The sequence below is a fragment of the Trichophyton rubrum genome (assembly GCF_000151425.1).
Source record: "Trichophyton rubrum CBS 118892 genomic scaffold supercont2.9, whole genome shotgun sequence".
NCBI lineage: Eukaryota > Fungi > Ascomycota > Eurotiomycetes > Onygenales > Arthrodermataceae > Trichophyton > Trichophyton rubrum.
In genome coordinates this window covers 760,798-773,973 of record NW_003456420.1, presented here as the reverse complement: position 1 = coordinate 773,973, position 13,176 = coordinate 760,798, and the positions used below count along the sequence as shown (strand labels likewise).

Genomic DNA, 13,176 nt, shown 5'->3' with positions numbered 1-13,176 from the left:
TGACATTATTATTGATAATAGAGGTATCCCTGTTAGCCGTCTATCGATCGATCTGATCGATCGAGCCGGGTAGCGTAGGATTCCGCTGTATGCTAGCAATGTATATGGCTCCATATCACCCTTATACTCCGGTCTCTCGCTGTCTTCCTGTCTCGCTCTGCTGGCCCGTCGAGTCGCCTGCATGATTGTTGATGTCAAGCCAAGCGTCATCCGTTGTCATGCTGAGTCAGTGGTATTGGTATGTAACACCGGTAACGGTATGTAAAGTGTTACTCGTTCTATACATCCGTTTAGGTCTAGCGCCGCCAAGAGATCATCCGAAAAAGTGTTAACCTTAAAAAACGCTTGACCCACACTTAACTTAAACCTTATTCGCTCCTAACCTAACCTTCTTTTTCTCTCCTTCTTGGACATCAGAAGAAAAACAAAAAAAGGCCCTCGCCATCCTCCTCGCCGTCTCGTTCTTCTTCGTCTCTCCTGCGCCGTCTCTTCGCTGCCTCCTCCTCCTCCACCCCATCCGTCTCTTCTCCACGCCCGCCGCCCACACACCAGACGAACGAATATCCACCTGCTAGTCTCTTAGTCTTGTTGCTTTGCTTTTTCCTCCCCCCCCCCGTCTTCCTTTGCTCTCTCATCTCTCGCCGCAAACACCAGCGCCCTGGAAGGTTAGTCAACCACTTGGCTCCTCCAAAAGAAACATACACATCGAGAATCTCGGTGGTGCTTCTCCTGCGCGGTGTTTCCTTTTTTGATACTCCTTACAAAAAAAAAAAAAAAAAAAAGAAAGAAAAAGAAAGAGGATATAGAAGTCAAGCCAGACGCAGGGCTGGGTCTGTCTGCTTCGAACAAGGCCGCCTTGCTTTTTTCACTGTGGTTTCACCCTCATTCTTCTCCTTCTCTGCCTCTGCTTCTGCTGCCTCTTAACTTTTTTGGCCTTCTCATTTTCTTTTCTTTTCTTCTTTGCTTTCTAACTGTAAGCTTTTTTGCTTTTGACTTTGGCTTTGCTTTCTTCTCTTTTGCCCTGCCGCCGCTACGAACTCACAGGGAGAGCAGAGAGATCGCTTGCTGCCGATTACTGTTGCTATCTGGCTGCTGGGCTCGCTGCCATTTCATTTGCTCCCCCCGTTTGTTTCATACTTCATCACTATAATATTATATTAAGATCGCTGCTCGCACTCCTCCGGCCTCGACCTGGTCTCTCACATTTCCCATAACCTCTATCAAAAGCCCCATCAACACTCGACAGCGCATTCGCATCCTTCTCCCGACGTCTCCATCTCCATTCATCCGTGCCGCGGTGCATGCTCCCGTAGAAATCAACCAGACGGCCTCCTCCTCTTCCCTCCCATCTCTTCCTTTCGCACGCACCGCTACCATGCCTCGCACACGTAGCTTCCCGTGTTCGTGGGTCTCATGCAAAAAGGTATGTCTGACCGCAGATGCAACGACTCGACCTCTACTATGCCTCTGATGCTACTAGAAGATGCATGTTTTACACCTGCTAACATTGATGGACTGCAGGTGTTCAATCGCAAGTCAGATCTTTGCAGACACTACCGGATTCACACGAATGAGCGGCCGTATCGATGCAACTTCCCGAACTGTACCAAAAGCTTCATTCAGCGTTCGGCGTTGACGGTGCACTCTCGCACACATACTGGAGAGAAACCGCATGTCTGCAACTTTGCAAACTGCAGCAAAGCATTCTCAGATGTACATCTCTCTTTACCTCTTGGTGGAGGAACAAAACAAATTTATCTAACGTCCTGCCCAGTCGTCGAGTCTTGCTAGACATAGAAGAATACACACCGGTCGACGGCCGTACAAGTGTCTGGAACCAACGTGTGATCGAAGGTTCGTTTTACTATATCGCCGGGGGAAGGATGGTCGTTGAAAAAAAGAATGCGCAAGTTGACTGTGTACGGTGTATAGCTTCTGTCGCAAGACAACACTCACAAAACATCAGAGCCGCTCACATCAACCAGAGGCCGTTTCCCCCTCTGCGCAATCATGCGAATCAGAGCTCTATTCTCAGCAGGCGCAGCACCCAATGTCGATGATGTCACAGTCGCCGCAGGTACCGCAGCACCAACTGCAATCGCAACAGTCTCAGCCGCAGGAACAGCAGCTCCAGTCACAACCACAACATCTACAATCTCAGCCGCGGCCACAACAACATTCCCCATACCAACAGCAACACTCACCCGTAATAGCAGTACCCGTAGCGGACTACTTCCACCACGCCCAAGCCCAACCAACAACTGTCCATTCCATCCCCATCTCCGCAGAACAATCCATCCTTCCCCCACAGGTGCACTATGTCACAACGGGCATGATACCATCCCAAATCCCCCGTTATGACATCCCAATCACAACTTCAGCATCTGTCTCCACACCAACATCCATGGATCACCTCGCATACCACCATTCCGTTTCCGTATCTATGCCCCAGCAGCAGCGGATACAAGCACCGCAACCTGTCCCAATCCCACATCAGGCAGACGGGGGCCTCCAGGTTCTCCCTGTTGTTGCAGGCGGAGCCGGCGGACAGTATATGAAGGAATTCGATCAAATGAAACATGGCCAGCAAAGGTTCTTTGGATCAGCATTCCCGGAACAGATGAATTGGGAATTTTTGGGCTTGAGTTAGCATAGCGCTGGCTACCATGCATAGCGATACAACGACGATTACGAGGACTTTACGCAAAACAGACTAATGCAAATGAACGAGTTATTCATTGAAAGATATGCATCCCCCTCAAGCGCAGTCTGCACATACCGACCATCTCCCGATCCGTTCCAGCCCGCTCCCCTTTTTTTTTCTTGTTCATTCCCCGTCTGCGAATACCCCTTATCGCTTTTTTTTTTTTTTTTTTTTTTTTTTTTTTTTAAATATATAAGCCAGGCCTCTCTTCACTTCTTCTTGTTACTTGTTTTACTCTAGTTTTACCTCTCTCTTGAACGGCCCGGAAACTTGGAAACGGCCTGGCGTTGTTTATGTTGGCTTCTCTGCATGGTTATCATTCATCATTTTCCTTAGCTTTCGTCTCCGTCTGGCGCTGAAATATGTCGCTATATCTCTTGTACCTACAGTCGTGGAATGGCTGGCGATGTCTTCCTGCCTTGATATATCTATACATAGATATCTCTTTCTACCATATCCACTGATACATCTTCTTCTCTCCTTTTTCCTTCTTTTTTCCTATACAGCGAGACTTATTGGTGGTTTAGCTAAGCTCTGCTCTTCGCCTTCTCCTTTTCCTCATTGATGCCTCTGATTTATTCCGTTACTCATCCTAATATCCCCCTTATTCAATTATATGGTGGAGAAAACGAGGACGGGAGGAGACTTGAGGATCCGATCTACGGGCCATGTCTGCTTCTACCGAACTCAGCGGACCACTGAACCACGGTTGATGGTTGATGGCTTCGTTTTGGTATATATCTATTTCTTGTTTATACTTACGCTTTTGTCTATTCTTCCTTCACTTCTCATTTTCTTTTTCCCTTTCTCTTATATCTTTTTTTCCTTTTTAAAAATGTTTATACGGAGAGACTTTTCGAATAAATGGGAAATTAATTGGACTTACAAGCGGTCATATATCCTTGCAAGACACATATTCCATTACTTAGCATAGCATAGCCAGCATGAAATTTGACTGCTTGATGTCATGCCTCTTCCCACCAGGTGAGACGTTAGACAATGTACGTTTCTTCCATGCTACTATCCTTTGCTTTTTTGCGTTATATTATATTTTGATGCGACCACTGCGACCACTCTGCGCTCCCAGTTAAGGTTGATCGATCTCCCGTTCTCGAAAGGAAGACGGCCGACAGTTCTATGCATATGATCACTCATAAACATAAGAAAAAGGCCCGCGCCCCTCCCTTTGCCCAACCGTCTCGGCCACCTCCTGTCCGTCTCTCCAGCCAGTCCACGCCGCAACACTCGACTTACGTGGTCTCACAGCCAAAAGCAGTGTAACATGATAGGCCAGACAGCTTCGATGGTGCCAGGTAGCACGCGCACATACATGCCACACACCCTGGTGCTGACTGCTCTGTCTCCCTTCTAGTTATCAGATTATCTTCTGTATCAGGTTGCAAGGTACAACATACAACATACATCGGAGGAGTCTCTCTTTGATACCAGGATGAACCGGTGAAAAGCACCCCTATATCTATTTCATACATGGCTCTCCGCCGATACCACTGCGTATCAGTGCTACCTTTGAAATGAACGTTGCACGAACCGTATGAACCCAGTTTCTCTTAGGGGTTATAGTTATGTACATCGATATGTCCTATAGATGCTCTGTATACCCTTGCAGTGCATACTTTGATAGCCTCGGCCTACACGCCTCTCAGCCACAAGGATGTGCCGCCTGGAAGTTCCTTTGACCTTGGACCGTCTCTGCCGTTACACGCCATGCCAACTTGTCTGCCTGTTTAATAGCCATCGATCGTAGCTTGGACGTTGTATGTTACACTGCACCAGCTGCTAAATATGCAAGGCAAGCCCAAAACTGGAAAAACACGGCAGAGTCGGTGGTTCAAAATAGCTTGCCCTATCGAGGCCGGAGTGCTACATTAACCAATAGATGTATACGGAGGTTACACCCGATTGAACAGAAAGAACTGTACAAACGGGGACCAGATTGAAAAAAAGGAATGAAAAAACAACAAGACAGAGAAAGGCAGAGTAGCCACCCTACAGCCTGCTGAGATAGACCGGGCCAGACGAGCAACTCATCGAACAGGAACAGGATTGACTGACAATCAGAAAAGAGCTAGCCATGGAATAAGAAAGGAGGTCAGGATATACGTTGCGATTTTTCACTTGACCAGTTGTATTCACCAATGAACTCACCACATATATGCTCTTCACCAGCTGATTAGCCCCCGTTCTCGATCAAAACCTCCCCTCAGTTGTGTATCAGGTTTAACAACCTTGCCCTTGAGCACAGTGTACTTGATGATACCTTCGCAGTCTTCTGGGCGGATTCTGGCAAGCCATATGCCCTGAACGGCGCCCTCGCTACCACCATCAAGACCATCGCCGCGATCGTCGTAGTCTCCCTGGCCTTTCTTCTGCGCTTCTTTTATATACCACTGAAAATCTCTCCTCCGATAGACCATCACGTTGGCGGAGTATTTGTGTCCTCCCACATGCGAGATGAAGTATATACCTACCCCGCCTGGTCTTTCGTCGTGAAGATCCCGGTACAAGCCCAGTGGACGTAAGTGGCGTTCAAACTCACGCCTCAAGAGGGGAGCTGACTGGCCGCATCGTGCATCGCGGGTACGCTGTGAACAGAGCAGTATCACCGCTGAATGTGGACAGGGGCGAGAAAGAAGAGGTGTGGGAATCTTAGCAGCAGCAGACACATCATGATCTCCCTCTGCGTTTCTCCCACTTATAGACGGGGACTGACTTCCTGATTTTGCGCCTTCAATTGGTCCTGTTGTATCTACCACGGGAGTGCTGTTCGGTAATGGCGGTTGATTCAGCGGTGTGGTCGTTGTGGCAGCCTTATCGACGAAGTGGTAAATTAGGTCTGGCGCAAGCGCGGGTGTGACATTCTCCACTATTGTGAATGCAGGTAATATCAAGGCTGTTGTCGGCTGTTCCCCCTCAGGATACATATGGTATTCATCTGGTACCGGCATATTAGAGGCGGATAGTTTGAGCGTCTGCATCATATGGCCGTATTAGCACGTCATGGTATATTGCCTCTGTCCTACGGTGTATAGACACATACTCCATTTACAGGCTTCACCCCACTCTTTTCGACAGCTTCCATAACGCTGCCTTTTTCGTCGGCGACATCTCGAACCCAGTCTGTCTTGCCCGTCGCGATAAGGACGTGGGTTGCCCATCCCGCGACGTTCCCGTATAATTTGTCTTCCAAGTCCACAACAAATTTCGCAGGGTACCGGATCGTACAGCTTGCGCAATCTCTGTCACAATCTTCTCCGTCTAGTTCAGGCCGGACTTTGGGGAATAACACATCTTCACTGGCAGTGGTAAAAGTTACCTGCGTCTCCTCTTTCGGCTCATCATCAACATCCGCTTCAGCCGGAATATCGTTGATTTGGCCATCAGTTGATGTAGTTAGGTTCGATCGAGACGAAGACGCCGATAGAGAGAGTGACGAGAGTCCTCTCTTCAGGAATGCCTGCATAGTGGACTATGTTGTTGATATCTGTTGAGCATTGTGGGGTTATCAGATCAAAGATTGAAATTTATCTTATCTGATGCGTCTTAGACGACCCGAGCCTCGCTTCGGCGGAAAAATAGGCGCCGGCTCTTATCACGTGTATACTATCTTTACATAAGCAAGTAGCTTTTTCCATTCTTTTCTTTCTTCTGATACCAAACGGTTCCCTACTAACTGACAGGAGACTAAGTATGGATTCTCAAACTTTATACTTGAGGAAATGCAGTGGATATACCCGTCAAAAATACCCCTGGCATTAGTTGAGGTTTCAAAAGGAGGACAGTGTGGCGTGGCATCCTCCCCAAGGCATTGCAGATAACCAACTCACACTGCATATGCAGAACTAAGTGGACCAGCCTGGTTGGGGACGGTTTAGTCCGCAAAAAGAAAGTGGCAGAGGCATCTATTCGGGCGAAGGGAAATCTGATCCTGGCATGTTCATGTATGCCTCAAGTGATGACATATATCCTTGTTTTTACTTGCCCTCAGCAAATAAACTTGCACATTTGACGCATGGCCGAACCAAATACGACCCGCCCTCAAAGTGTCAACCGATGTCTATTTGCTGTTTCCTATGTTAATTTACTTAAACATTCCAAGTTTTACCGCAAGGTTCCGGAAACCTAGCCGTTGAAAGCTATTGTAAATAGGTAGACTACGGAACAGCACCATTTCTATACGGAAGTCTAGGTAGGCCTCTACACTCAATCTCCCCAGCACGCCAGGAGAAGTGATTGATTATGATAAACCTTTCCATTCCAATATCTTGAGTGGGTATTTCCTGTTTTTAGAAGCAGTGGGGAAAAAAACTGGGTTGATACAATGTGTGTTAATAGTATCTAAATGCTAAGAAGTATCTGATATCTCCATGGCCTGTTTCTTGACCTGTTCTACCGTGGAAGAAGTCGCAAAGACTGCTTACCAGTCCCAACCTTATTTCATCTGGTATATGATTTTTGGCATGAAATTATATCTGCCATAGCTCCTTTGCCAGCCGAGATGCTGTAGGTCGGATAGTCGAGAGAGTATTAACCAAAGCTTGGTATTGGAGCCCGAGCACTCCGCATCGAAGTGTCCGTCCGGGAACCTCGCATAAGAGTAGCTCGGCTCACTCCTTCTCTTAGAGCTGCTTAAATTGGGCACTGATGAACCTTTGGTAAGATTTCTGGCACCATTATAGAGTATTTCTAATAATATAGACAAGGGTGACAGCCGAGTCTCTGGTTGTACATTATGAGTCATCGAGACCCATGATAGACATACAACACCACTTGGGGTGAGTGGTGTACAATTGGCCGTTATCCACCATATTCATACATGAGAAACTGTGCGGTGAACGACACTTTCTCCGGAGTTAACGGAAGCATTTGAGCGTACTAGCTGTAAAGATCTGGTGGATGGGGTTCGCCGTGCCCGCACACTGCGTGTATCATTTGTTTCAAGACGGAAGCTGCTCTTATCAGAAGCCGAGTAAATCGAAGAATACCACGAGCGAGATGGTCGAAGCCCCCTATTCTCATCAACTGATACAAAAGATGGGTCGGAACTTGAAAAAACGGGTCTATTTCCGTAAGAAGAACCTTGGCCAACAACTGATCCCCCGCGATCAGACGAGTCCGTTGACTGTATTTCCGAAATAATGGACGGATCAATTTCTTTCATGCTCCGTAAAATTTCAGCAAAGAGTCCTATCATTTGACGAAATTCGCTTTCCTCTAGCGGCCGCGCTGAGAACCGCGAACACTCGTACAGCCGAAGAAAATCTCGGATTAGGTGCGGTGGGTCAATCAGGTTAAGGCGGTTGAGGTGGTTCAAGTAGTCACGAAGGCACATATTTGATGGCCTCTGCAATATCTCGACGACACGTTTATCTGGGACCACCTCCTGACCTCTCTCATTATCCTGAAAGTTATTGGAAGCTTGATGATTCAGTCGCGACGCTGGCCTGGGGTCCATAGGAGCTAGAGATACAGCTTTGGCCTCTATCAAATGGGGAAGTTCTTTGATGACTACTTCAAACTCCTGGTTTGGAAGATCTTGACAATGCGGTGCCGTCCAGCCCGCATGTGAAATCGAGCCCCAAGGAGGATCTTGATCTCTTGGAATTAGAAGGGATTGGTCAAGATGAGAGGTATCGTCCTGGTTAATATCCCTTGGCCGGGCCTGTTGGGCAATGACAGAGCTCCGGAGGAAGCCTTCAACAACAAGCCTTCTGACAGTCGCTGGTACGTCTGCTTTCTCGACGGGGATCCATGGCTTTGGGATTGCCGCAAAAACGCCACGGTTTGTGAACAAGCGGCCAGCATATATCACGAAGGAAAATGATAGAGTAAGTAAATACACTATACTCACGGCAAAGATGTTGCCTAGACTGTTGTTTCGACGGGACTGATAGATAATATCTGCAGGGGAAAGGATTGTCAAGGCTAGGAGAATAATGGAAAGGAAGGAAAAGAGAGTCGCGGAGACGATGCGAAATAGGCGCCTATAAAATGACATGCTGAATATCAAAACTTATGCAAAATAGCCCTAAGGGAGTATACATAGGCTGCATAGCTGAAAGATGCAGGGCTTCTTGCTTCCTTATCATCCATCTTGTTGTTTGTTCGTCCTTTTGATTGCTTCCTTTTGCCCCTTAAACTAAAATATATGATTACATAATCAAGACTATCAAATGGACTTGATCTTATGGAAATGTCGAGAGATCTCAAAGAATCTGGAAGATGAATGTACCATAGGTATATATATTATATTTGTATACAGACTAGGTAACTCTAATTATTAGTTTCAATGGTAGGGATGACTCAATTTCCTTCTGCACGGGCGACAAGCCCTGCATCTAATCCAGTCGGTTCCCATGTATCCTTGATCTTCTTGTTTTGAGCCCAGACTACGTCTCCCTTCAGATATACAAGAACACCGCCCTTCCCATTAGCACTGGCCGTGATCCTGAACAGAGGAAGACCACTCTGCAAATGGGCTTCGCGGAGGGGAACCATGAGGAGACCCTCGTCGCCACACCATTCCTCAACGATATCTTTGAAGGAAGGCTCCTCAATGTGTACCTTTTGCGATTTCGCAGGTTTTCCATTTGCATTCTTGTCGCGGAGTTTGTGGTGTGATGGCTTTTGATGAGATGATGACGAGGAAGCAGGAGGTGGTAGATCCGTCTTTGCTTTGTCTCCAAGATCGAGGGCCAGGTTCATCATTTCAAGGCCTCGGTTCCATTCCGCTGCAACTTCGGGGATAGCATTGACTTCGTCTGGTATTTGTGACTTCCACCAAGAGAACCACTGGCCAACTTCATCGTAGTTTGGTTCTGAGGTGAGCCAGAGGTGCAAGATAGCATGCCATTTTGGGAAAAATTCGGCAGAGAGTAGAAGCCCCAGAACACTGGGTTTAAAGAATGGCTTCCACTTCATCACATCTTCAAACGCAGTTAGGTCCTGATCCTGTGGATTAACGTCAAACTCTTCCCGCAGGTGGCAGCCAAGCCGGGGTAGAAGATGATTCTGCAAAGCTTTATCAAATTCCGAGCCCAGGACTTCTTTCCACACTTCAATTTTGTGTATAAGGCCACGACCCAGATCCCAGGTATCCAATAACACCCGAAACTTCCTCTTCGCATCTGACATCAGACCAGTTGGTGCCTTGGGGTCAGTATGATGCTCATCGAGATAATGTAGCCAGTCAAAAAGCCACCAGGGGAAATATTGTGATGAGCCATTGCTCTTACTGCTCTTCGGCCGCCAGGATTTTAGTGCTGCGGTGAGCTTAGGAACAATTACCTGATTTAGTATATTTGAATATACAAATCCAGGTAGAAGGTCTTTCCATTCCTCCATAAGTGATGTTGCAGGACCAGGGTTATGAACTTCCCATTCATTCATTAGAGCGGACCGAACCCTGGGGAGCCACAAAGTGTACATCATAGACTCGTATGGTGTAGTTGACTGACGGTATTTTTGTGTTTCGATGTTTGCCTTTTTCGTGCGGGACATGAATCGATGTAAGCGGCGGAAATGTGAAACTAGATACTTTGGATTTGACAGAGGAGCCCAGTCCTCCAAAGACTCCTTCAACAACGGATGAACAGCAGCAACAGCAACTTCCGGAAGATGACATTCATCAATCAAGTCTTGATAGTTTGTTTCAATGTCTTCCAATTTCGCAGTAATTTCTTCCCATCTTTTGTCAAGACCCTCGTCTAAATTCGTGATTTCTAATCCTTCGATAGCATGTGTCAAAGCGGTTACGTTCTCCAATTTGGACTGCTGAGCATCCATTTCATCAACGATTTGGGCTTCCTCAAGTTCAACAAACTTCTTTCTCTCGCTGAGGCCTTTCCATTCATCAGCAAACGCTTCGAGGTCATGACGGGCACGTCGAGCAATTTTCCAAGCTTCTCCTTCATTTGCATTAACAAATTCCATTGGAGTCATCAGACCAGCCGTTGATGTCAAGAGTTTCTGTTCCTTGCCGGTGGCATCAACTAAGGACTTCAGCACATTGGGAACCGCAAGTCCAGCCGCATCGGCTTCAATCTCCCGTGCTGTCCTATACTTCGGCTTTGCTGAACCTCTGGGTGTACTGGCTCCGCTTCCACCGCTGGTCCCTTCTCGCTGCCTTTTTTCTTTGAGCTTTTTACGCAGCTTGCGTTCCTCGTCGGAGCTCGTTTCTAGAACCTCCCCTCTCCTGGCAGCTTCTCGTCTGGCTTCGTCTTTTGCCTGTTGTGATTTCTCCTTGACCGCACCTAAACCAACTCCCTGCGGTCTGAGGACCGTTTCCACAGGATTGAGGATACCCTGTCCACTTGTACCAAGACCCTGACCTTCCACATAGCCCATCTTTGCCATCATGCGGGCTGCAAAGCTGTTGGCTACCATGGGGCTCGACTTTCCTCCGCCGCCTGACTTTCCATTGTTTGTTGCATTCTTCCATGCTGGGCGAGCTGGTTTCGACGCCATGGTCGGAGGTGACGGTGAACGGTTGAAAGCAGGCGCAAAACCCTGAAATCCAAACGACGGTCTCGCGTAGGCCTCTTCCTCTTCCTCCTCCGAGTCCACGTCACTGATCTTCCGTTTCTGCCTTGCAAAGGACGGGCGATATGTAGAATCCATCGAGCTTGTAACCCTGTGTCCTGGAGGTTAAACTAGGTATACAGCAGGGAAAACGGTAGTGTAGTCAAAATGGACGTCAAAAGCTCTGCTCCCACCCCCCACGAAGCCCTTTTGACTTGCTGCCTTGTGATAAGTTGATGTGCCCGACTTTGTTCATCGTCGCGCTTCTTCTGCTGGATCAAAATTAAAGTTCCGGACATCTGATATCGGATAAAATGTATTGCCTTATCTCCGAGACGCCGATGACATCAGTGATTACTAATAGCAACATTGACATCAACAACAACTTTTGCATCTAAAACTTGTCAACATCGTTGTTGATATCATCAATCACCACCGAGGATCACCGAGATTGGAGTATATAAGGCCTCAATCATCCTACCACATTTCAATTGAGCCGACCAGAACCGAGTATAAGCCAGAGATTTGCTAAAAATGGCCACTTCTACTCTTTTCCGACCAGCTGCCCGTGCTGGAGCTGCAGCATTCCGCTCGGCCGGCCCCCGAGGCCTTGCAGGTGTTGCTTCTGCTCGATTCATCACCAAGGTTACTTTGCCGGACCTGCCATGTAAGTGTGGATGGATGGGGTATATCCTTTCTACTTCATGCACCTTTAAGTTGTCGACTTTGTTTACGTCCTTCTATTACACCCAGTGGAAGCGCCGGGTTGCCCAAATGCTGCTTATATTTTATCCAGATACCATTGGACAGCCATCACTGACTTGATATTTCCATAGATGACTATGGCGCGCTTGAGCCAACCATTTCCGGCAAGATCATGGAACTTCATCATTCTAAGCATCATCAAACCTACGTCAACTCCTACAACGACGCAGTTGAGAAGCTTGCCAGTGCCCAGGGCAAAGCCGATATCCAGACCCAGGTCTCCTTGCAGGCATTGACCAGCTTCCACGGAGGTGGTCACGTCAACCACTCTCTGTTCTGGGAGAACTTGGCTCCCAAGAACTCTGGTGGTGGTGAGCCCCCATCTGGTGCTCTTGCAAAGGCCATTGATGAATCTTTTGGTGGCCTCGAACCGTTCCAGAAGACCTTCAACACTGCTTTGGCTGGTATCCAGGGAAGCGGTTGGGGATGGTTGGTGAAGGATAAGCAGACTGGCAAGATCCAGATCAAAACTTATGCTGTATGCCGAGGCCTCTCCCTTTTCCTAGTTTTAGATGCTGACGTTCCGTTCCTATTAGAACCAAGACGCTGTCTCCGGTCAATTCATCCCTCTTCTCGGCATTGATGCCTGGGAGCACGCATACTAGTCAGTTTCCCTTCATCTGTCCTCAACGTATGCACTTACTAACAAATATATGTGTAAATAGCCTCCAGTATGAGAACCGCAAAGCTGAGTATTTCGGCGCCATATGGGATGTTATTAACTGGAAGACTGTCGAGAAGAGATATGCCTAAAGGAAATCTCTTTTGTATATGTACAACAGCTCCCGGCTGTATACAGCGGCACTTCGTTTCCAAGTCTTTCTGAGACAAGTTTCCCAAAACAAAATATTCCCCTGAGCTGTGCGTATCTTTTTGTAACTTTATATATACAAATCCCTGCGGTCTTAAAGCACCAATATACCTCGCTTAAACAAGCCATGCTAGGAAAAAAGGGAGCCTAATTTAACAGTATAGATAGCTGTATCATTTCATCGTCTAACAAGAATACGTCGTGATCCCACCTAGGTTGGGAAAGCATATCTAATCTTATCACCATAGCACATCCATTTCACACACTTTACTTGTTTCTTCTTTTCTTTTTCTTGTCCTCAATCGTTCACTCCCTTCCTTATAAAACGTCAGGCTAAGAAAAAAAGTCGGATTTGTAT

General features: G+C 47.3%; 5 protein-coding genes across 6 annotated transcripts; 2 read left to right on the top strand and 3 right to left on the bottom strand.

The window, feature by feature from the left end:
• Positions 1–1,375: 1,375 nt before the first annotated feature.
• On the top strand, positions 1,376–2,789 carry TERG_07266 (uncharacterized protein; the record flags this gene model as incomplete). The annotated part of the gene is made up of 4 exons (XM_047748744.1): positions 1,376–1,423; positions 1,522–1,713; positions 1,775–1,854; positions 1,933–2,789. 4 exons carry the CDS (start codon positions 1,376–1,378, stop codon positions 2,648–2,650), a joined length of 1,038 nt encoding a protein of 345 aa, XP_047604732.1. The 3' UTR covers positions 2,651–2,789.
• Positions 2,790–3,528: 739 nt separating this feature from the next.
• On the bottom strand, positions 3,529–5,854 carry TERG_07265 (uncharacterized protein). The gene has a single exon (XM_047748743.1). The coding sequence runs from the start codon at positions 5,701–5,703 to the stop codon at positions 4,885–4,887; it is 819 nt and encodes a 272-aa protein (XP_047604731.1). The 5' UTR covers positions 5,704–5,854; the 3' UTR covers positions 3,529–4,884.
• Positions 5,855–5,859: 5 nt separating this feature from the next.
• TERG_07264 (uncharacterized protein) lies at positions 5,860–8,720 on the bottom strand (the record flags this gene model as incomplete). Its single annotated transcript, XM_003232368.2, has 1 exon — positions 5,860–8,720. One exon carries the CDS (start codon positions 8,718–8,720, stop codon positions 7,533–7,535), a length of 1,188 nt encoding a protein of 395 aa, XP_003232416.1. The 3' UTR covers positions 5,860–7,532.
• Positions 8,721–9,025: 305 nt separating this feature from the next.
• TERG_07263 (uncharacterized protein) lies at positions 9,026–11,341 on the bottom strand (the record flags this gene model as incomplete). The annotated part of the gene is made up of 1 exon (XM_003232367.1): positions 9,026–11,341. The coding sequence occupies one exon, from the start codon at positions 11,339–11,341 to the stop codon at positions 9,026–9,028; it is 2,316 nt and encodes a 771-aa protein (XP_003232415.1).
• Positions 11,342–11,776: 435 nt separating this feature from the next.
• On the top strand, positions 11,777–12,760 carry TERG_07262 (uncharacterized protein; the record flags this gene model as incomplete). Of its 2 annotated transcripts, XM_003232366.1 has the most annotated exons (4): positions 11,777–11,909; positions 12,079–12,485; positions 12,544–12,611; positions 12,673–12,760. In XM_003232366.1, the coding sequence occupies 4 exons, from the start codon at positions 11,777–11,779 to the stop codon at positions 12,758–12,760; spliced, it is 696 nt and encodes a 231-aa protein (XP_003232414.1). The 2 variants fall into 2 exon arrangements, with proteins under 2 accessions (XP_003232414.1, XP_047607196.1); XM_047750358.1 differs by lacking the exon at positions 11,777–11,909 and having other exon boundaries at positions 12,120–12,485.
• Between the last annotated feature and the right edge of the window lie 416 nt (positions 12,761–13,176).

Coding starts and splice junctions, on each gene's coding strand:
- TERG_07265 (XM_047748743.1), bottom strand. CDS start 5,703: ATGATGCAGACGCTCAAACTATCCGCCTCTAATATGCCGGTACCAGAT.